This window comes from Cryphonectria parasitica (genome assembly GCF_011745365.1).
Source record: "Cryphonectria parasitica EP155 unplaced genomic scaffold M406scaffold_4, whole genome shotgun sequence".
In the NCBI taxonomy this organism is placed as follows: domain Eukaryota; kingdom Fungi; phylum Ascomycota; class Sordariomycetes; order Diaporthales; family Cryphonectriaceae; genus Cryphonectria; species Cryphonectria parasitica.
The window spans coordinates 1,567,443-1,589,352 of NW_024468912.1; the positions used below are offsets into that span (position 1 = coordinate 1,567,443).

Below are 21,910 nucleotides of genomic sequence, written 5' to 3' on the forward strand. Positions count from 1 at the left end.
GCTGAACCACAAGACAACACCACCAAAACGGAGGACAACGATCGAGACCATCCTAGTCGGAATGTATAGAACACATTTATGCCTGGCAGCACATCGTCGCTTATTCACGGTCTGTAAGCAGCGCGTATACGTCTTACGGCAGCAACAGGCCAAGAGGACGGTCGCGATGGCGAATCCAAAGCATAGATCAGTGATTGAGGTTGCAATAAAAGTCAAGCGTTCACCCCATTTACACCCAAGCATAAATCCATCGACAGGCGTAAATGAAACGTTCGTAAACAAGTGAGCACGCAAAATTCATGGACTGCAAATTTCCTTCACCTTCCGAAGCTAGTCCGGAGTGCGAATTTTATTTCAGGGCGAGATAGTTCTATATCCGAATTTACAGTTCCGTTGGCCTTCCCCTAGGCTAGGAACCGGCATTATTATAGGTACTCTTCTCGCTGCTTATCATTGGAAATACAGTGACAGTGTCATTCCGGTCAATGGCTTTAAATAACTTCTTTTTTTCTTCTTTTTTTCTATCCGGCATGGAGGTGCCTGACGCCCAAGCCGACGAGTTCATGCATCGAAGGTATGCCTTCAACAGCGAGCCACGCGATACCTTTTGTTGGAGCCCAAAATGTCAGTATACGCAGGAATTGGCAGGTGAGGTGCAAATAAGTCAAGAAGAAGAAGAAGAAAACTCACCAGTATAGACCACGAGCTTTGTGACGACTTCCACGTCATACCTTACTCTAGGCTTAACCAGCCTCTCAAACATCTCTCTCTCGCCAAGCTCATCCTGCTCGTCCCTCAGCGCGAACAGCTCCACGCCCTCCTGATCCATGTCCTCCGACTCTTCTACGACCATGGGCGTCGCGGGACTCGGTGACCGATCCGTCCTCGACCTCGTCAGAATCACGCGTCCCTGTCCCATCTGCTGCTCGTAATCCGCCAGCGCGGTGGACTTGCCCGCCGAGGCATACTGCGGTGGGCTGTGGCCGGCATGGTCCTCGCCGCTGTTCGAGAGCGCGGACCCGTCCGCCTGGAACCTCTCGCGCAAGTCCACGTGGCTACCCTTGTTAAAGCTCCCGTTGGACCCGATGCTCTCCCTGCGTCGCTTCTCCCGATACGCAAGCGCCTCGTACGCATCGGCCGCCGACTGCGGGCCGACAGACACGCTCCGGCCTCTAGCTGGCGCGCGCAGCGTCTTCACGAAGTGCGGGAAGTCGCTCATGGTCGGCAAGACATTATCGGTGCGCAGTTTGAGCAGATTGGGAATATTCTTGTACTCGGAGGCCGGCACAAAAAATCGCCTGGGCAGGGACACGCCCAGCTTCTCGATGAATCTGAAGAGCTGCGGCAGGGTCTTGAGCAGGGCGGGCTTCATGCTCTCACGCCACGCGATAATTGTCAACACCCCAAACACGATCCGGGCAATCGTCATGGGCCAGCTCAGGGAAGGGAAGGGCTCGGTGAGGGAGTCAGGCCCGTTGCGCCAGGAGGCAATCTCGAGGCCGATCATGACGCCGGAGAAGGCGACGGAGTCGTCGAAGCAGGGACAGTCATCTGCTGGTTCAGGGTGCACGCGGACAAGGATGATGATGAGGAGGGCCACGGTGAAGGGTGCAATCCAGCCACTGGCATGGAGATACTCCTCAAAGGCAGGCGCGTGGTAGAATTCGATCAGCGATATGACAGCACCGAGAAGAGAACCAAAGATAACGTCGGCAAAGCCATGCATGCCGCAGTACAGGCGCCCGATGATAATGGATGCAGCGTAGAAATACCCCAGTGACTCAAGCAGGATCTTGGTCGTTGCAGAGAACGCGCAGTCGGGAGATCTCAGGAGGAGGAGGGCGTATACGGCGACGGATACCGCATTAGCAGAGTGTGTCGAGGGGAACCCATACTCTAGAGCCACGGATCCAGACATGGTGATACGATGTAGTGGAGGCGACAGCGGTCGTGGCAGCGACAACATATCTTTTATGAAGCCCGAGAAGAATACACCCTCTGCCAGTATGTGTACGAGGCCCCTCCCAAAGGATGGAAACCCACACCAGAACAGTATTGGGAGACCGATCATGAAGAACGTGTGCGTGCCGAGGTTGGCCGTGATCGCAAAGTAGCTATCGAGCGCAGGCGTGCGCATGGTATCCTGGAAATAGGCGAGGTACGGCGTCTCCCATCGTACCAGAGGTAGTACCCTCTGACGGAGTTGGTATCGCCATGCTGGCATGGCTCGCTTGTCTGGATCGCAAACATGCTTAGCAAAGGGGGTATGAGTCGTGGGAGAGACGATCGCAACGCCCGCAATTTTGGGTACCAATAATCACTATCATGTCTGGCTCCTTACGCGCAGGACAGAAGAGCATGCACCGGCGCGATAAGGGAAGCAGTATGGGGCGAAGGCGAACAGGGCAGAGGAGAGTATTGCATACAGTGATCTAGACTCCTCAAGCCAGCATCAATGACCTCTTTCTTTTCCCCTTCCTTGGGCTCGACATGGCCATTGGCCGAGACGGGAAACTCGTCTTTCAGGCCATCGTCGTCGGCGACTGAAATCCGCAGCGGGGCATCGCGGGCTTGGGTCTGCTGCTCTGAGCCGGAGCTAGAGCCTCGGGGCCTTCGATGCATGGACAATGTTCCTGTTCCTCCTCCTCATGTGTTCATTGAGATCTCCCTTGGACACTCTGGACAGCTCGAGATGGATGGCACCTGACGTTGTCATGGACAAGAGGGAAGTTGTTATAGTAGTACAAGCTCGTTGGAGGCTTGGGAACTGTAAAAGGAAGGACCGAGGAGGGTCCACAATTATGTTCGATAAGCAGGGCAGACCGAGGACGGGTGCCTTGTGACGACGATGGGAGGATTGATTGATGGAGAATCGGTTTCTCCTGTTCTGTTTCCTGACATCTGACAAGACGTCTATTATTTTCAGAAGAACTGTTCTCTGAACGCGCACCGCCAATCCATGCTTTAGGAGACAGCGTAGCAGCGGCGGTTGGACACCACGGAGACGTGCATGGGTGCGTAGAGTCTTGTATCATTCATTTAGAGAAGACGCGGTCGGTGTCTTGGCTGTGATTTTTCCGGTGTGCATACTACGAGTACCGAGGCCTGGTAGTATTGGTGGGACCTGCGCTTTCCCGCGGGTTTGCGAGACGTGTATGGTTTAATTGCATACAAGGATTCTGCTTCGTCAAGACCCCCCAGACAGAATAATATCTCCTCACTGCATAATTCGAGCTGGGTTGCCAGATGCTCAATTGTGAGATATCATTCATTCTTTCACCTCTCATAGCCTCACCAGGTTAATTCGCCAAGCTTATGCCCTCCTTTAGCAGTGAACACACCCGTGGGATGGCCTACCGCTCCAGAAGAACACAATGCCCCCCCTCCATGGCAAGATAGCCCTTATAACTGGTGGCAGCCGGGGAATCGGCCTCGCCATAGCGCAACACTTCGCACGACTCGGCGCCAGCACCATCCTCGTAGGCCGCAACGCAGAGACACTACGCGCCGCAGCCCACTCCGTTCGAGACCAGCCCGTCGCTCCCTTGGAATCCTCTCGGACTGCCTCTCAAGTAGATTCACAATCAAGCTGCTCACCACCACCCCCCCCTCCACAACCAGCCTTCCACCATGGCGTAGAAGGAGACGTTTCTCGCCCTGAAACTTGGGATGACCTCACCGCTAAGCTGAGCAAGGGCCACTTCGGCCCAACCAGAGTCGACGTTCTGGTCAACTGCGCAGGCGTCTCGCAGGCCTCGCTGCTGGCGAGGACGACCTTGGAGGACATTGAGAAAATCCTGGACATCAACCTCAAGTCTGCCGTGCTGGGGTGCAAGTTCATCGGGCGGCAGATGATGCGTGGTGTGAAGCTCTCGGGGCGTGGAGAGGGCTGGGGCGGCGACGGACCAAGCATCATCAATGTCTCGAGTGTTATGGCCATGAGAGGTGGGACTGGCGCAGCCGTCTATGCAGCTACGAAGGCTGGACTACTGGGTGAGTCGGGGTTCCGCCAATCTTGTCTTTCAATAAGCTCCCTCTTTCTCGTTCTTGGCCTCATCATTAATGGCTTGCAGGTCTTACGTCTGCACTTTCGACCGAGCTAGGGCAATACGGTATACGGGTCAACGCTCTTGTTCCCGGGTATATTGAGACGGACATGATTCAAAGTGAGTTGAAACAACCTAACCCATGGCTGTTCCTGTGGCCCGCTTCTCACGCAGGGTATCTCATCGAGTATCCGCCTACCCACCTCTTTGATCTTTCTTCGGACATCTTGTTGTCTAGAAGATCCAATAACTCCTGTGCCCCCATATTTTCCGCCCATGATGCTGCTGCAGCAGCAGCCAGTTCCCAACTGTGCCGTATAGGTACAAGGGCCGCTTTATTAATGTACACTTTCTGCCTCAAAAGATTTCAGCCGAAGCTCTTTATCTGAGCACATCCCGCTGAGGCGGTTGGGCCGAGTCGAAGAGGTGGCAGATGCCGCTGCCTTCCTGGCCCGAAATCCATATGCCAACAACTGCGTCCTTACAATTGACGGCGGATTGACTGCCGCCATGTCTTGACTCAACTCTAGTTCTTGCCGTGACGAGTACTTCCCAAAGCCACGCTTCCGCTCAGTCATCATCGATCAAGATCGCTCCACTGTCACCCTCATCTACGACCACGACCGCATCGCCCTTCTTAGTCTCGGTGTCGGTCACCTTGGCTTTCTTAGCCTCTGGGAGGTCAGTTGCGTCGTCGAGTGGTCTCTTCAGAGGCTGGGCGTTGTCGTCGGCCGTCTTCTGCTTTCCATTAGGCTGGGACGTCACGGGTGGCTCTGCCTGAGACGCCTGTTGCTTGGGCTTCTTGGGTATGTCTGGCTTCTCGGTAGAGGGTCCTGTTACGGGCTTGTCGGGTTGCTCCTCCTTCCTGATAGGGGATTTAGCAGCTGTAAGTTACCTGAAGCATTGGAGATGACTCACGGTGGTTGGACGTGCAGGACAACGTTAACGAACGGCTCTTCGTCGTCCTCATCGGTGACAGTAATGAAACTGTCAGATTTGATACCTGGTGGGTGGTTAGTAAAAATGATACATTTGCCGAAATGGAGGTTCGCATACCCATGTCGACCAGCTTCTTCGAAAGATTCTCGGTCTCGTCCGGGTCATATAAGATGCCAGCCTCAGTGCTGACAGCGATGTCTTTGTCACCATAGCCAAATTGAAGCCTGAGAAAATCTTCGACCAAGTCCTTGAGTGTCGCCCGAGACAAGTCGACATGTGCGCTCGTCTGGAACACGCTGCAGACCGGACAATCCGGATTTGGCTCCCGTTGGCGATCGGCGGCGATGATGCGAGCGGGTACGGATTGTGTGAATGGTGACAGAAAGACCTAGAAACACATGTGAGCAGGGAGAATACATTAGATGATATAGAAACTCACCTCCTTGACCTTGTTATACTCCCCCTTCAAGACCTTGAAGGCTTGAAGCACACAGAGACCAGCCACGATGGCATTGGTGGTGGCAATGGCCGGAATGATGTTCCCCGCCATCTGCTTAATGTCGAAACGAGACTTCCGCTCGATACCGAAAATGGTCGACCGGATATTTGCACTCGCCGCGACAAAGTCTAGAGTGTCTTCGTCGTCCTTGTCGAACTCAATCACAGGCGCAGGGCCCGAGCCATCATGTGCCTTCCTCAGCTCCAGCATGCGCTTGCTCAGCCGGTCTAAGCTGTCGTTGAAGACAACCAAGCTCTCCTCCAATGTCCACACCCTCTGACCCTCTTGTAATATGGCGTTCTTGTTTGCGAGCGCCTCCGTCGCCTGACTCATCACGATCTTGTAATCCAATGGCTGAGGTGGTTGTCTGGATTTCCACATGTCCTCCATGGAACGCAGACGCTCTATATCTGCCTTGAACACCTTGTCGAACAGCAGCTGCGGGAAATCCGCTGAACCGACGGACTCGCGGATCTTCTTGAGAGCCTCTGATTCTTTTCTCAATTCCTCGATCTCTTCGGCATTGTCTTGATCGTCTGTGTGGTCGAAGGCGGCTCCGTCCTCGCTTGCGCCAAACATCTCACTACAGGTAAACAGTCAGTACAAGTCCAAAAAAAGGTTCTCGTCACGATATCATACTTCAACAAGTAGCTCTTGCCCCATACTATGCAATGGATGGGTTGGCTCGGCGTGCTTCTAATCGTACAGACGGGGAATGACTTCGGCGCGTCCTTCGGAGTACAGTCGTAGCAGGCCGTGACGCCCTTCTTGATCACCTGAACCTGACCATTAAAGCCTGTGGTTCCGCTCTCAATCAAGGGCACATCGGCCGCCAGACACATCTTATTCACATGCCGCCGAGCGTCCATGTTGTCCAACGCGTTGAAAACGAGGTTGAAACCTCGGAACCAGTCGACATTGAACTGAGTCTCCTTGATATTCGCATGATGTGCTTCGATCTTGACTTTTGGATTGAACTTTTGCGCGGTCTCCTTGGCCACCTATTCCCCTTTGTCAGCGAATTCCCGATCAAGGCAGTACAACACGTCTCAACAATCGCATACCAGTGCTTTCGACTTCTTGATGTGCTCGTGGCGGAAGAGAAATTGTCTGTTGAGATTACTCAAGTCGATGGTATCGAGGTCGACAACGTGGATCTCGCCGAAGCCAAGTAGGACAATATTCTTGAGGAGCTCGCAGCCAATGCCACCGGCGCCAACCAACAAGACCCGAGACTGCAAAAAATTTAGTACAGTAGTCTTCAGAGATTGCGTAACGTGTTCGAGAGACGAGGAAGTGACCACGTGCTCCGTCGCGACGCTTAGAGTGAGGCCGAAGTCATCGAGTGACACCTGTGACTCCATTGCGATCGCAAACCAGATGATAACGGCGCAGGACCAAAGCAGCTCATGAGAGGTGTCGGCTCGTAGTAGGGGCAACTGGGGAGTGCACAAGGAGTGCGAGGCGAGAGGCAGGGAGGGTTGCACATACCTTCTTGACCTGAGAGTTCACAGCAGGTCCGACTGAACGCATATTAAACGTATCGCGAGTAGGCGCTGCATGTTGCCGTGGCACAGGCGGCGCTCGGCCAGTAGCCGCGCCACCAGTTGGTGTAACTGGGACGGTGTGGGAAGAGACTGGTTGCGCGACGCCGCCACCGCCACCTAAGACAGGCTGCTGCTGCTGCTGTTCTTGTTGCACAACGGCAGCTTGTGCAGGTGGGGCCTGGACGACTGCAGGAGGAGGGACAGGCGTAGCGGAGGACGTGGGAGCTTCGCCCGTAGGAGCGCTCATGGTCGCGGTCCGCGCATCAACGCGCAAGTGTTCTTTCTCGGAAAGGGAAGCTCACTCTTCTTTTCGTCTGACGCTGGACAAGGCGTGGGTGTGTCGCGTGAGTTTGGCAGGTTTACGTGGCGGAGGGACTCGAGTAAAGGCGAGAAAAGCTGAACAGTGTCGATGGTCAGTCAAGCGACGGATATGATGTGAGAGCTCACCCAACAACGAGTTGCTGCGACTTACAACCACGAGTAGGATTACCGAGGCAGCTGGCAGGCAGGCTGGAAGATTTGGGGTGTGGGAGAGGTACGAGGTACTTACCAAAGTACTTTACGTAGGTGCGGGTCCAGCCTTGAGATCAGGTCCAGCTACCGTCCTGCAGACCCATTGGTGGCCCGTGCCACACCAGATCGGGTGCCAAACTCTTGCTGAGATCCAGGGCCACAGGGGCCGGCCCGGTCGTTGAAACGCTGACGTAACTCGCCCGCAAATCCCAAGCTTTCAGGCTCTACCAGCTGAAAAGAGCCCGGAGGCTTCAGGGACCACCAATAGGCCTTCGTCGATACACGCCAATCAGGATGTCCTACTGAAGAATATGCGCCAGTATTGCATATTCTAAATTTCGAACTAGCAAGTCTGTTTTATGTACATCCCGGTATCGTGATGAGAAGAAGTAGAAATAGAGATGATGATAAGGTTCAACATTAAGAGGGTCCAGGTCGATCAACAGTAGTAGATGCCCAATGCTTGGTTGGCTCCATTCTTGTGCGCCCCTGTCAAAGCTGTCCCTCCTCTCCAGACCCTCCCGAACAATCAACCTCATATCAAAGGCGTCCAGCACGAGACGCCAATGCTTTCAATCTCCATACCCTAGACCCTCATTTGTCCTGCCATTGAGACACTGCAAGAGTAGTTCGGCCACAAGCAGCATCCCCAACATGTCAGACGATGAGGCCGACCCAGAACTCGTTGCCCTCCTACGGGCGCATTTTCTAGGACAACCTGCCGCCGCTGCCGAGCCAGAGACTGGCGTGCTTGATGGCGTCGAGTATGTCTACGACAACGCTATCGACGTTGCGCTGGACATGTGGTCCTGCAAGACAGCCGCCAATTCCATCTACCGACAGATGCAGGAAAAGTCTTATTCGACGGCGACATGGTCCGAGCACGAGCTTCATCCCAAGAGCAAAGACGAGGCCACCGTGAACTTCATCTTCACCATGGACCTGCTGAATTTCTCGTTTTGGTCCGAGCTGCCTGAGGACAAGAGGTTTGCTATCTCGTATAGAGGCAAGACGTGGACAGGGTACTGGAGCCTTGTGGCGGCGCTGCAGAGGGCCATTGATGAAGGTTAGTTTGCAGCCCGCCGGTTACATGCATACGACACCCCTTCTCTAGCTGTGAGACTCTTGGTCTTCCTTGGCTAGCCGCTGACAAGCTCAACTTTCCCAGATATCCCCATCACGGACCCGCATTTTTGGCAGGACGAGAATGAGTGCACGCTGGAAAAGTTGAGACATGTCTTCCGGTCATCTACAGATGAGGAGATACCCCTCCTCGAACGTCGTCTGGAGTGTTTGCGCGAAGCTGGAAAGATTCTCTACGAAGTAGGTTGTCCCTTTACCATGAGGGCTCCATCAGCCACTAACCGAATTCCCCCCCTGGCAGAAATACTCCTGCAGGTTCACAAACTGCATCGACGCAGCCAATGGCTCAGCTGCAGGTCTCGTCAACCTATTGGCAGAAGACTTCTCCTGCTTCCGGGATGAATACCGGTGGAAGGGGAGGAAGAAACCCATTCGCTTCCTCAAGCGAGCCCAGATCCTGGTCGCGGACCTGTGGGCGTGCTTCCAGGGCGAGAGCTACGGCGCGTTCCGGGACATTGGCAAGATTACCATGTTTGCAGACTACAGGGTGCCGCAAATCTTGAGCACGATGGGATGCATCTCATATAGCCCCCCGCTCATGACGGCTATAAAGGAGAAGGCGATGATTCAGAGCGGTGGCACCTGGGAGATGCAAGTGAGAGGTGAGCTTCCGATGTTCCTTTCGACCGCCTTTTTTCAGTGGGCGATTCTTGCTGACAGACAGTGTAGCTTGTAGTATCTGGTGTGTGGAATTGATCAGACGAGAGATCAAACGGAATCATCCTGATGTCGAGATTAATGCCATCTTGATTGACTTTTTCCTGTACGATCTAATGAAGGAGCTGGAGGCGAAGGGGCAGGAAACACTTCCGCATCATCGGACGAGGAGCATTTGGTACTGAGCCAGTGCTGAACTCAAGAGGCTAGAAAAAGTGTATTCTCACTAATTTGCGCAATGACCAAATCTTTTGCTTCACGGTCAGATAGAGGCCGTCCTGAGATTACCCCTTGTACCTGACCAGACCATTATGCAAAGCAAATCTTCTCAACAAACTCCTTACACTCCAAAAAAAAAAAAAGCCCTCCATTTGTGTGTCGCACAGCATAGTTTACTGTCGACCCCAAGTCTTCTTTTTGATATTTGAAAGACTGCTAAACTGGTGACGCCGAGTCGAAAACCCCTGGACTGTTCGTCATGGTGACAAATCCGCGCATCTCCACCCTCAAATGCTACCAATAGCAGTCGATTCCATTAGCCGATCCATCGCAGACCTCTCCATGTCACCATTGCCATCCTGCTCCTTCTTCAAGAGGACCGCGAGAACCTCGATTGGTGGGTTCAAGCCGAGCTTCTCGGCGCGGTACCAGCGTTTCGTTCGCGGAATACCGGTGCAGGGCTAGCAAAACGTTAGTATCCAGTTTCAAGCCTCCCATGATCCCAACAAGCCATGCAAAGTTGGTGGTGAAACAGTAAGTGTGCAAACTGACCCCATACTGCGAACTAATGTCGAAATACCGCAGTACTTTCTCTGACAAGCTCAGATCCTCCTGATGCACCCTCTTCGCGATTCGCGCATCCTCGACCCCCTCCCAATATTTCTTGATCTGCCGGTTGGAGACCTTTTCCGCTCGCGCTTCAACCTCAGGCTTCTCCTCTTTGGCAACTGCCTCCTCGTGTGCCTTCTCTTCCGGCAACACCTCGAGTGCTTCCTCTTCTTCTCCCTCCGTTACGGGCTCGATGATAACCTTCTTCGACAGGCCACCCGAAGGGAGTGCAGCAGCAGCAGCCGCCTCTTTGGCGCTGGTCTTAGCAGCGCCAGTCTTTGTAACTTTGTTGTTGAAGCTGAGAGTAGACTGTTTGCCGTGCCCCTTTGCGGCGGCACTGCGGGTGGATCTGCGGGTTGCTGGCATCGTGACTTGAGAGCGTGATGACGTCGACGAGGAAATGTGGGTCGAAAGTTCAGCTGAGATTAATTGATATGAATGTGGCCTTTGGCTTGTAGGAGAAATGATGGAAGTTGTGTTCGTGGTTAAAGGTGTAAGAAGACGGTGTGAGATGTAAGTGTGGTTGAGAATGTGATTGGGATGTGTTTGAGGTCGAAGTTTGAGTTGAGTTGGAGAGCCAGGCATCACCGTAGCTCGGCAACGTACTGGCGCGGAATTGACACGCTAGCACATGACTTGACTTAAGAGGAAGTCACCCCCTCCCCTTTGAGCCTCCCTTCCTCTCAACGTCCCAAAATCAGAAAAACAAGCCAGGACTTGGGCAAATTCAAGTCACGTTGCTCCCCAGATAATTTGCGCATGCCTTACATATTGGATTGAGACGTTTTCTGGGCTATGAGAGGTGGTTGGTTTTGAGGGCTCCTGGATCTGAAGGCTATGCTTGAAAGCGTTCCCGAATCAGCTGCATCAAGAAAAGAAAAGAAAAAAATCTTTTGGAACACAGACAATAGAGAAATAAATTGTTTCAGTTTCTCTTCTCATTTCTCCCATCGTTCAGTCATTGCCAGCAGATCACTTCTGTGACCTTTTGGATCTGGCCCTGGAGTATCGCGGGACTCTCTGCCCACGTTGCTGAGACAAATGTCCTGCTTCACCTGGCTCATTTGTGGTATCCGAAGACACATTCTCATTCGTGTGCACTATGCAGCACAATACCTCTTTGCAACTGAGAAGTTGTCCCAGTCCGCAATGAACCTCTGTCTGACCTGGGAAAAGTGAGCTTGGCATGCTGGCACTTGCCGTCCATCTGTATTGTAGAGATCCCAGACGCCACACGCCGTGCTGATGTGCATCAGATAGCTCAGCAAATCTCATTGGTGCACCGCCGAGAGCAGTGGAATAGAACGAGGCCACGTCCACATAAAAGGACCGTTGCCATACTCCGACACCAAGAGCGAGCAGATTGTATCGTCATTCTGCTGCTATAGGGACTTTCCACCCTCTCGGTAAAACGTAAGGCTTCGATTCGCCCCCGCCGTGCAGAACATCTCGCCCTGATGATCTCCCTTTCTGGGCAACCACCGTACACTCCACAGAATCTTGTCTGTCTCACTATGCGTGGCGACACACACGCCCCGATCGATCGACCACACGCGCACCTTGCCATCCGTGGACCCTGACAGCAGGTACTCGCCCGTGTCAGACCAATCCAGGGAGGTAATCCAGGCCGAGGATTCAGAACCTGTTCGCAAGATGCCAACGTGCTCGCCTGTCCGGACGTCGTAGATCGCGATCACGCCCGCGTCGCCGGCAGCTGCAAGGCGTGAGTTGCCGGGGGAGAAGGCGACTGCCCGAACAGGCTTTGCGAGGCCTAGGCAGACGCGTCAGCAGCTCTTCCTTCTTTCAGTCCACACCAAACCGTGCGCGAGTAGGAAACTTACCCGATAGGGAGTACTTAAGGTGCCCGACCTCGTTGCTAAAGACATACACACTCCCGTCATGGTGCCCACTGGCCGTCAGCTTCCCATCGGGACTCAGGTCCACACACAGCCCAAAGCTGCCCGCTCCGGCACCTCCAGTCTCGTAGGTCTGCACAACACTCTTGCTCTCCAGGTCCCACACATATATGCGTCCATCGTGCGCTGTGCAAGCGAGATATTTCTCCTGGCTGTCGAGCGCAACGGCCCAGACGTCGCCACCGCCACGGGCCTTGGCTTCCGCGGGCGAGATCTCAAAGTCTAGCGACCAGTCGCCGGTGGTGGCATCGCACCGCCAAATTTTGATGTCTCCACCGAAGCCGACGCTGGCTGCGAGCCGACCGTCGCCGCCGCGGGGGGATGTTGCGATGTGATGGGTGCCGAGTTTGTGAGCAGTCAGGGATTGGGAGATCGGAAAGGTGCCGCTGGGGTCTGTCGTGCGATGGATGTTGATTGTGGAGGAGCCGCTGCCGGTAAGAAGGGCGGTGGACGTTGCGGCTAAGGAGAAAATGTCGGTCGTGTGGGCTGTAAATCCAGGTTTAGCGACGCGCTCGTGGATGCGAAGGTTGGCGGGGTAGTTGGCAGGGCTGGAGAAACATACCGTTGTCCACCGTGTGGGTGGTGAGGTATTGTTTCGACTACAATAGGTGTCAGCTGAGTATAATGAAATTTAATAGTTGTGGAGAGTTTCTCACCATTGTCACCGATCCATGTGTGAGTTGGTGGTGAGGACAACTGTGGGAGGTTGTTCAAGTTGATGGTCTGGGGAAGCTCTTAGGTTGGTGGGGTTCAGGCTAGGCGTGATGTAAGAGAGCTGATATCTGCCACAGAGCTCTGTGCTTGTATGAACGTTGCAGATAATTTGGCAGGGACTTAACTTTGGCCAATGCGCCGAAAGAGAGGTTCTGTCTTGCTCAAATTTCTATGGGAAAGCATTTATTAATGTTTTGTGGCCTAACAAACAGATTTTACAATGCAATTAGGCTCTGATGGTTGCATCATGGAATTCTCCAAGCGGGTCAGTCCCTTGCACTGACATGTGCACCTGTCATTGTTTTGTTCTCCTACTAAACTTAAGATGGAGCTTTGGCAGTTCGCATACAATGTCATGATGCCTAAAAGTCTGGAAAGACGTTTGCTACGTTGCTTGGGGATTTTCCTACTGACCAAACAATTTGTCTGTACAAAATAGTCTATCCCTCACGTGCGCTGATTCTCGTCCAACATGGCCGGTACACGATAATGATCAAGTCTGACTTGAATATGACATTTCTTGTCCATGGCTGCGATATCTCCAATATATGGATGTCATTTTAGACTTCAAGTCCAAAATTAGCTCCCATAGAGCCCAATACCATCCCCTCTCATGGCAATTTGACCGTCCACGGGTGCCCGGGGAACGGTTCACACTTTTTCTGGGGCCTCTGTGATCATGCGTTGCGACTCGCTTGCGCTCTTCACTGATCTAGCAACAAAGTGTCGGGTGTACCGGACAAGCGAGGCCCTCTTCCATAGCCCAAAGCCTTTTTGATTTCGAATGACTGTATGTTCCATGCCTCTACCGAGCGGCCCCTCCGCATCGTCGTATGTTTTGTTCAAATCCCTTGAGGAACTTGTTCACTCTTTGCCGTCCTTCTTATCGATTGTTGTTTGCGCCTTCTTTCCCGTGCTCTGGCCAGGCTTGGTCATCATGCTCGCAAACTCTGTGACAAGTGTCAGTGCTACAAAATTCCTGAGATGCCTGGAGTGGTCCTTACTCTTAGCACAGTTTGGGCAGAGAACGTGCATCCGCTTGGGATGGCCACACACAGAACATCGACATAACGACGTGACATCCTTCAAGGCCTTTCCTGCCATCTGCCTATGTCTCTTCTTAGAGTGTGACACCTTCTTCTTTGGTACTGCCTTCAGCAAGCCATCCCATATGTCTTCCCATGAGGGGAGCGAAGGAAGGTTTAGTGATATCGCTGGTACTGCTATGGAGAGTCGGGGGAGAAGTGGTATTGATAGCTGTCTTATGCGGAGAGAGGCGAATCTGAAGGAGAAAGGTGTCGTCGAGGCGGAGAGTCGTGGGATGATGGAGGCTGTCCGCGAGGGCAGCATTGCAGTAGCCATTTTCGTCGCCCCTAGCACCGGCCTGCTCGTACTTCCAAAAGATATAAGTCTAGCTTCTATTTTCGTTGCAATATGCGGGAGAGACTTCGGAAGGTAGCGCCGACAATCGGTGATGGAGGGGGAGAGTGTGGTTGTGGATCGCGTTCAGAGATGCTATCGCGAAGATCTTGAAGTTGAGGTGGTTTGGTTTCCAGAAAAATCACTAGCGCGAATTGCAGCTCCCCAGAGACGCAGGGGTAAGTTGCTTGCTGAGTAGTACCCAGGTACCCGCGACGCCTGCCGGGCTGGGGTTGAAGGGTCATGGCCTGAGCTTCTACCCCAAGCAGTATGTGGAGTAGGGACCATGCGCTAATTGGCTGAAGTGGGTGGCCCCCTTTCCACCCTGCTGCGAAGCTGCAAGCCGGCGACCCCTTTCCACTCTCTTCCCCCCCAGCAAGGCGGAAATTGTCATTTGGGCAAGCAATCAATCCCTCTGCAGCGCTCGAGCAGTCACGGCAAAGGAGATCACCAGCGAAGCAATCTTGAATCACACACTTCTCCCACCTTCACTCGTTCTTCGCACCCATTTTCCCCCTTCTTCCATTCCATGATTTCCAACTCACAGGTCTCAACAACCCGAGCACCACACTCTCTTCATCATTTATTTGATTTGCCTTCCTTTTACGTTCAATTCTAGCCTTTTCTGTATACGACCATGGCGACCGTTGCTCCCGCGACCGTTTACCCCCAGAGCCACGTCGGTTTCGACAGCATCACCAGCCAGATCGAGCGCAAGCTCTTGAAGCGTGGTTTCCAGTTCAATGTAATCTGCGTCGGTAAGTCTATACTTGTTTACTGAGCGCCAAGGGCCCTCGAATCATGTCGGGTCGTTCAATTGAGTCGTTGACTGACGTGTTTCGTGTCCCTCAACCACAGGCCAGACTGGTCTCGGAAAGTCGACCCTCATCAACACCATCTTCGCGTCCCACCTCATCGAGTCCAAGGGTCGTCTCGTGCCTGACGAGGTCATCCGCTCCACCACTGAGATTCACCCCGTTTCCCACATTATCGAGGAGAATGGCGTCCGCCTCAGGCTCAACATTGTCGACACCCCTGGCTACGGTGATCTGATCAACAACGACCGCTGCTGGGACCCTATTGTCAAGTACATCAAGGACCAACACTCCGCCTACCTGCGAAAGGAGCTCACTGCCGCCCGTGACAAGTACATTCAGGACACCCGCATCCACTGCTGCCTGTTTTTCATCCAGCCCACCGGCCACTCCCTGAAGCCCATCGACATTGTGGTGCTCAAGAAGCTGTCGGATGTGGTCAACGTCGTGCCTGTCATCGCCAAGGCCGACACCCTGACCATGGATGAGCGCCAGGCCTTCAAGGAGCGCATCAAGGAGGAGTTCGCGTTCCACAACCTGAAGATGTTCCCTTATGACAACGACGAGTTTGACGAGGAGGAGCGTGCCCTGAACAACCAGATCAAGGTACGTGCACCCCCCTCCCCTCCACCCCCCGGCCGGGTGTAAGTCACGCTTATTTAGATCATGACTAATACCTGTTTGTAGAACCTTGTCCCCTTCGCCGTCGTCGGGTCCGAGAAGTCGATCATTGTGAACGGCAAGCAGGTCCGGGGTCGTCAGAACCGGTGGGGTGTGATCAATGTTGAGGACGAGAACCACTGCGAGTTCGTCTACCTGCGCAACTTCCTGCTCCGAACACATCTGCAGGACCTCATCGAGACAACGTCCCAGAACCACTACGAGGGCTTCCGTTCTAAGCAGCTGCTGGCACTGAAGGAGGGCAGCGCACAGGGCCACAGCAGCAGCAGACCGATCAGCCCTGCCGCGGAACGCGAGATGAGCCGAAGCTCTCAGCGTATGACTATGAACGGCTACTAGGAGGAGCCATTCAGGAAGCGCACGATCGACGAGAACGTAAAGGCGACCTTTGCTGGCCTGTGAAGACTGGAAACTGGGTTGACGCAAATGCGCGCACGCAAGCGGCAGACAGACAGGCCTCTCTCTTCTGTTTGTGATGATGCAGACGCGGTGGTGCCTCTGGTCTAACTCCTTTCTGTCTTGACCCTCCTGCGTCAAGAAAAGGTGGTTTCGCGCACATGGGACCAACGTATTTCCCACGGACTGGACTATTACGCTTATTCTCTTTTAGTATTCTCGGGTCTTTCTTTTCTATCTTTTCTTCCCATTCTTAATCTTCAGCCCTTCGGCACTCTAATTAGAGTCTAGTCTTGATACCTGCCGGAATACATATGAAATTGATCACCGAACCAGTCTTCAAACTGTGGTGTATAACCGTAAATGGTGATGTTCATCTGGGTATCATCCGAGGTCATCAATTTTCTTTGTTCCCTAAATAATTGATACCTCCATAACAAGTCCTTCCGCGATTTTGGGAACCATTTTATGCGTCCGCTGGCTTGTTGTACACGAAATCTTCCAGCTGCTTGTATGCCTTATCGAGGTCGTCGTTCACAATCTGTCACTAGATTTAGCAACCGAAAGGAAGAAACAGAGGCTTGTCCTGGAATATCCTCCACAAACTTACAATGAGATCGTGAGCACCAGGCGTCTTCGAATACTCGAGCTCGAGCCTGTGTGCAGAATGTTACCGTCAGCGACTTCACAAGGCCTCCCAATACTTGCCAACAACCACCCCCCCCCCCAAAAAAAAAACCTCCCTACAGAATGGAAACAAAAAGAGAGAAACCTACTTGGCCTGCTTCAACCTCTTCAGCACACTGTCCTCCTTCTCGGTGCCCCTCCCCCTGAGCCTCCTCTCCAGCTCCTCCTCGCTCGGCGGCGCGACAAAGACATACCGCGCCTCCATGCCGCTCTGCTTGATCTGTTTCACGCCTTCCATCTCGATGTCCAGCACGACCACCTTGCCCCGCCCGCTCAGCTCGGCGATGGCTCCCTTGGAGGTGCCGTAGCGGTTCCCGCCGAACTGGGCGTGCTCGACGAAGCCGTCCTGGGCGATCAGGTCTTCGAACTCGGGGCGCGTGACAAAGTAGTAGTGCACGCCGTGTTCCTCGCCCTCGCGCGGTGCGCGGGTGGTGTGGCTGACGGACAGGGTGAAGGTGTCTGGGTGGCGCTCGCGTAGGAGGTTGAAGAGTGTGCCCTTGCCGACGCCGCTGGGGCCGGAGATGACGAGGGGACGGCGGTCGGTGGGAAGATCGGGGGCCATTGTGGTGGTGGTTGTTGTGGTGAGGAGGCGGAGGCGGTTGAGGGCGGTTGGCAGGTTGGTAGGATCAGCAGTGGTGGGACGGCGGTAAATGGCTGGTGCTCGAGCTGCTCTGAGAAGTGGCCGGGCCAGCAGGAGGATAGTCATGGAAATAACACAACTAGGTGGACAGTAATGCACAGCGACGGCCTGCAACGTGGAACAAGAATCACATGAAGGAGGGGGAGGAGGAGGATTGGTTGTCGTTGTTCTTTTTATGGACTTTTTCGATAGGCTGACAGGTACCCCACACAGCGCCTGGAGTTACCCCGGTAGGCATCATTCCTGCTACAGTACAGCGTTGAACTAGGCACTACCCGGGTTCTACAGCTGGCTAATCACTACAGCGCCACAGCGGCCCGTCCCCTACTCGACACTGGGAACCAACCGCCTGAAAGCAATCGAATGCTATCTGATATAGAGATCTACTGCATCTTTCTACGATCCTCCTTATATACTTGAGCCTCATCCCCTTCCCCCCTCCACTCATCGTCCATCCTACCTCGCAATCATGTCACCGCGGATATCATCTCCATGTCCGCCCCCAGACCACATCTCGAGTCTACGGTGAGGGTCGCCAGCGGCTCGGATCCCTTCACCCTTGAGCCGTGTATTGAAGACATGCTCGAGACGCAGCACTGTACACCTGGATCCGTCCTGCAAGTAGAAGGCATAGACGAAGTCAACCCAATATCGCCTCGCTACCGTGCGGTGCGGCTGCTGTTAGGAGATGGAGAGCTCTGCATCCAGGCCTTGGCTGTGCCGGAGATGCATCACGTGGTGAATAGCAGACGATTTCACCTCGGCTGCTATGTCCGTCTGGACTGGTTCGAGCTACGTTTTATTCCGATTCGTCCTATTCCTATAATTGAAGGCCTAGATTCAGACCTAGGCCTAGGAGACTACCTTGAGCAAGAAGCGGGTGAAAGGAAGGACGACGATTACGACGACGACGACGAGGAGCAGGAGGAGGAGCAGGAGGGGGAGCAGGAAGAAGTCTTTTTGATCGTTCGAGATATGAGCGTCGTCGGCTGGGATCCTGCCTGCGTGCAAATGACGGCAGAGTCCAGGCGGCAGACCATCCAGCCTCTTGCTCAAAGGAAGCCGCTGGTGGTGTTCAACCCCCAAGTAGAGGCCATTGAACGAGCACGAGACGACAAGGACTCTCCGCCGACGTCCACGACACAGCGTCCACTAGCTCTTAGGGAGGGAACAACAGCAGAGCACATCAACAGTCCCGACGTGACCCAGGACAACACTGTAGAGCCACGCACCCAACAGGGACAAGACGCAGCAGGCTCATATGACCAGGAAGCAGTCGGCTCACACTCCAGCCGCGCCGCTGACAGCACGAATCCAGCCCGGGCGATGTACAACCCAGGCAGCAAACCCCTCAAACTGACACCGCTCAGGTCCATCCCGAACCTGCCGTACAAGCAGAACTGGGTAGTCAATGTCCTCGCCGTCGTGACCTCACTCTCGGGGGTCGAGCTGGCCATCCTGCCTCCCAACAAGCAGCCGTTCAAGCAGCGCACGGCGCGGCTCGCAGACCCGTCGACGAGCAAACAGGTGCTCCTGACAGTATTTCTCGACCCGGAGGCATTCACGCCTGCCGTGGGGAGTGTAGTCCTGTTGCTTGCGGTCAAGAACCATAGATTCGACGGCGGCAGCTTGAAGAAGTACGGGAATGAGGTTGTCAAGGATAGGTCCACGTGGTGGGTTGAGAATCCACAAGATATTGAAGGGTGCGATGTTGATGGTTTGGCAAGATGGTGGGCTGAGAAGTCCTCGAAAGGTTTCGTGAGGCTCCTGGGCGCTGAGTAGTGACTGCCTCCGAGGATGTCCCTTGGAGGATGTCTACGTAGTTTTGGTCCAGTGTATCCAGACGATAGCTACTTGGATGCTTCAACACACCGCCTCGATCTGTCGTAGTGCGGACTAAAGGCTGGCTCGACCTCGATGCCTATGTTCTAACCACAATTCATCGTGACTCAAAACCTAGAGAGCTTTGGGCTTTTGAACAGACTGTATTGGCTCGATGCCACAAACTCATCTTGCGCGGCGTCAAGTGTCGCCAGATGAGTGCGAACCGTACCCAAACCCATCATCTGAGGGTCAACCATATCTCGTAGTGCTTTCGCGCCCGGAGACCTTCATCCTCCTCAAGCAGGACCATATCCTGCCAGATCATCAAGTTCCTCTGTTTCCCAAGCTATATAAACCATGACCACCACAACAACCTTCGACTGTGGTCATTTGTTGCCACAGTACCCAAGGAGCTGTCAATACATAGTCAATACACACTCATATGCCAAAATTTGTACACACACAAAAACCTGTGTTGGTCTAGCCACCTGACCCCCAATATGCATGCTATCCAGGCCAGTGGATAGCAGTCTGCCTCTCGTGAATCTTCGTATCAGGCGCGTGGAACACGCATGTAACGCTCCTATATACCCAGAACAGTGTGCACAATATGCAAATATGTGCAGAAGCACTTCAGGAAACCATGCGGATCTAGCCTCCTTCTAGATATCCGAGTACATACTGGTGATGTGCAGGACCGAGTTAATGTACAGACGGTTCTGCACCGAGAACTTCAGACCCGGCATGATCTTGAACAGTCCAGATGGCCCGACGGCGAAGTCCGGCTGGCCCTGGATAGACACATACAGCTTCCCGCTCGCCAGCGAGCAATACCGCATCTTAGTCGCCACGCCCTCAAACTCGAGCCAGTGGCCAGATTTGATCGTCTTGACCTCAAAGGTCACGTCGGCGGAGATCGGCACGGACTGATCGGATTCGAGGAAAGACTTGGAGAAGGCGATGTTGTTGACCCGCTCGACGCCCTCCTCACGGATGCGTCCGGGCGCAATCTCCCACTCTTCCATCTCCAGCGGGACCTCGGGCTGAAACTGGCCTGCGCTGATGAACGCAGATGGGTCCGTCGCAGTGGCAGCCGCTTCTTTCTTTGCGGTCGTCCGCACGTCACCAGCCGAGGCCACCGCTGACGCAGCAGGTTTGCGATTGAGGAAGAGCTTCACGATCTTACTCCGAGGCCTCAAATCCTCGTCTTCCACGCTGGACGCCCGATCGGAACCCCTCGGTGTACCCACATCCGAATCCTGTAGACGCGGCCTCTTTTTACTGTAGGCGGCGGCCATAGCCCACTCCGCCACGGGCGGTAGCGGGGCCAGCGAGGAGCTTGACTCGCTCTTGTCGCCCGCTCTACCCTTCCAGCCCGACTTAACACTGCAGGATGGCTTGCTGTGCGTGAAATAGCAATTGGCACAGCCTTTCACCTCACAGTGCGAGTCCCAAGGTGCTTCTTTTGGCAGGACGAAGCAGCCGTTGAACGGACCCTGGCCTTTGGCGCAGTTCGTGCATGACCTATCTCCATTGGCATGTTCATTTCCAACAAGGTGCACGAGCAGTCCGACAATCTGCAGCTTGTCGTCGGCCAGGCGATGGTTCTGCCAGTCCGCTCGCCATACCACATCCCGCCTGCGTATGAGGCTCAACAGCCTACTGACATGCATATCAGCAGAAGAAACCCAGTTCAAAGTCTTAGGAAGATAGGGAAGCATGTAGTCCCACAGCTTTTCCGCGGGGTCATGAGAGGTTGCTGAGCCACCTTGCTCATCGGCAGCCTTGGATCCTGTCAACACTTTCTTCCGCTTCCTGCTTGCACTGCCGGCCATCTCGACGCCCTCCATCTCGGACGATGCTAGTCCCAGGCCAGCTTGCTCCTGCTGGGTTGAGGCCGTCGATACTTTCCCACGAGCATGGTCAGACAAGACTTTTAAGTTGTAGCTATCCGGTTTCTGGCCGCTTCGCGGTCTTCGGCGCTCTACCGTAGCTTTGCAGTGACTGCACTTAGATTGGCCACAGTGATAATAGCCTCCAGTAATTTTCAGCTCAGGATCCACTTGCTAGGTTAACAGGAGTGTGATTATGCACTTACAATTCGCACAGCTAAGGATGCTGGACTTCGCCTCGGACGGTGCATCGGGTGAAATCATGATGCAGCCAGCAAAGGGCCCTTTGCCCCGTCGACATTTCGCACAGGGTACACGCGCCTCAACGCCCGTGATCTGGACAATCAATGCTGTGATATCCCTAGGATGCGAATCTCTGAACGGATGACCAACGATCCGCTCCGCATTCCATATCAGTTCCCGCACTCGCGGGAGATGAAATACGTGTTGCGCCCAGTTCTTGTTTGGTACTGAGCGGTGTACTGTGAGGTGGGGTTTCATATACGCCCACATTTCTTGGGCATGTTTTGGATCAGCCAGCGGAGGGGGTGGGCGCCGCTTCGTCCCAGGCACGGATGTATCGTCGTTGCCCGTAACCGGCGTCTCGTCGTCCAGAACTATAGGTGCAACAGCAGTCTTCGCTGGCGTAGAAAGCTTTTGCTTTCCTTGTGGTATGGATGGCGGGAGAATCGGTGGTTCCTTGGGGTCCAATGGTCTTTTGGACACAACAACGGGGGGGTCATTATTCTGTTCA

General features: G+C 54.0%; 10 protein-coding genes across 10 annotated transcripts; 4 read left to right on the plus strand and 6 right to left on the minus strand.

Moving 5' to 3' along the window:
• Positions 1-521: 521 nt before the first annotated feature.
• M406DRAFT_257891 (uncharacterized protein) lies at positions 522-2,622 on the minus strand (the record flags this gene model as incomplete). Its single annotated transcript, XM_040917197.1, has 4 exons — positions 522-604; positions 691-1,001; positions 1,035-2,235; positions 2,427-2,622. The coding sequence occupies 4 exons, from the start codon at positions 2,620-2,622 to the stop codon at positions 522-524; spliced, it is 1,791 nt and encodes a 596-aa protein (XP_040776643.1).
• Positions 2,623-3,374: 752 nt separating this feature from the next.
• On the plus strand, positions 3,375-4,367 carry M406DRAFT_329563 (NAD(P)-binding protein; the record flags this gene model as incomplete). Its single annotated transcript, XM_040920441.1, has 4 exons — positions 3,375-3,479; positions 3,687-3,993; positions 4,074-4,166; positions 4,285-4,367. 4 exons carry the CDS (start codon positions 3,375-3,377, stop codon positions 4,365-4,367), a joined length of 588 nt encoding a protein of 195 aa, XP_040776644.1.
• Positions 4,368-4,384: 17 nt separating this feature from the next.
• On the minus strand, positions 4,385-6,848 carry M406DRAFT_255521 (uncharacterized protein; the record flags this gene model as incomplete). Its single annotated transcript, XM_040917038.1, has 7 exons — positions 4,385-4,572; positions 4,646-4,911; positions 4,965-5,049; positions 5,103-5,373; positions 5,425-6,067; positions 6,124-6,485; positions 6,549-6,848. 7 exons carry the CDS (start codon positions 6,846-6,848, stop codon positions 4,385-4,387), a joined length of 2,115 nt encoding a protein of 704 aa, XP_040776645.1.
• Positions 6,849-8,198: 1,350 nt separating this feature from the next.
• M406DRAFT_60328 (uncharacterized protein) lies at positions 8,199-9,529 on the plus strand (the record flags this gene model as incomplete). Its single annotated transcript, XM_040924676.1, has 4 exons — positions 8,199-8,610; positions 8,713-8,867; positions 8,929-9,289; positions 9,357-9,529. 4 exons carry the CDS (start codon positions 8,199-8,201, stop codon positions 9,527-9,529), a joined length of 1,101 nt encoding a protein of 366 aa, XP_040776646.1.
• Positions 9,530-9,850: 321 nt separating this feature from the next.
• On the minus strand, positions 9,851-10,538 carry M406DRAFT_339072 (uncharacterized protein; the record flags this gene model as incomplete). Its single annotated transcript, XM_040921418.1, has 2 exons — positions 9,851-10,024; positions 10,116-10,538. The coding sequence occupies 2 exons, from the start codon at positions 10,536-10,538 to the stop codon at positions 9,851-9,853; spliced, it is 597 nt and encodes a 198-aa protein (XP_040776647.1).
• Positions 10,539-11,868: 1,330 nt separating this feature from the next.
• Positions 11,869-12,753, minus strand: M406DRAFT_356017 (WD40 repeat-like protein; the record flags this gene model as incomplete). The annotated part of the gene is made up of 4 exons (XM_040923327.1): positions 12,745-12,753; positions 12,651-12,687; positions 12,014-12,574; positions 11,869-11,943 (listed from the first exon to the last, which is right to left on the minus strand). Coding segments are annotated over exons 1-4 (675 nt in total), but the record flags the coding sequence as incomplete, so codon positions are not given.
• A 1,060-nt stretch (positions 12,754-13,813) lies between these two features.
• M406DRAFT_224613 (uncharacterized protein) lies at positions 13,814-14,134 on the minus strand (the record flags this gene model as incomplete). Its single annotated transcript, XM_040915689.1, has 1 exon — positions 13,814-14,134. A coding segment is annotated over one exon (321 nt), but the record flags the coding sequence as incomplete, so codon positions are not given.
• Positions 14,135-14,693: 559 nt separating this feature from the next.
• M406DRAFT_322044 (uncharacterized protein) lies at positions 14,694-17,508 on the plus strand. Its single transcript, XM_040919593.1, has 5 exons — positions 14,694-14,979; positions 15,080-15,642; positions 15,724-16,654; positions 16,724-16,769; positions 16,890-17,508. The coding sequence occupies exons 1-3, from the start codon at positions 14,859-14,861 to the stop codon at positions 16,054-16,056; spliced, it is 1,017 nt and encodes a 338-aa protein (XP_040776650.1). The 5' UTR covers positions 14,694-14,858; the 3' UTR covers positions 16,057-16,654; positions 16,724-16,769; positions 16,890-17,508.
• Positions 17,509-17,911: 403 nt separating this feature from the next.
• M406DRAFT_345969 (uncharacterized protein) lies at positions 17,912-19,222 on the plus strand (the record flags this gene model as incomplete). The annotated part of the gene is made up of 2 exons (XM_040922132.1): positions 17,912-18,632; positions 18,780-19,222. The coding sequence occupies exons 1-2, from the start codon at positions 17,933-17,935 to the stop codon at positions 19,220-19,222; spliced, it is 1,143 nt and encodes a 380-aa protein (XP_040776651.1). The 5' UTR covers positions 17,912-17,932.
• Positions 19,223-19,926: 704 nt separating this feature from the next.
• On the minus strand, positions 19,927-21,657 carry M406DRAFT_256592 (uncharacterized protein; the record flags this gene model as incomplete). Its single annotated transcript, XM_040917112.1, has 3 exons — positions 19,927-20,458; positions 20,570-20,693; positions 21,372-21,657. The coding sequence occupies 3 exons, from the start codon at positions 21,655-21,657 to the stop codon at positions 19,927-19,929; spliced, it is 942 nt and encodes a 313-aa protein (XP_040776652.1).
• Between the last annotated feature and the right edge of the window lie 253 nt (positions 21,658-21,910).

Coding starts and splice junctions, on each gene's coding strand:
- M406DRAFT_322044 (XM_040919593.1), top strand. CDS start 14,859: ATGGCGACCGTTGCTCCCGCGACCGTTTACCCCCAGAGCCACGTCGGT. Junction 14,980..15,079: donor GTTCAATGTAATCTGCGTCG/GTAAGTCTATAC, acceptor CCTCAACCACAG/GCCAGACTGGTCTCGGAAAG. Junction 15,643..15,723: donor CCCTGAACAACCAGATCAAG/GTACGTGCACCC, acceptor ACCTGTTTGTAG/AACCTTGTCCCCTTCGCCGT.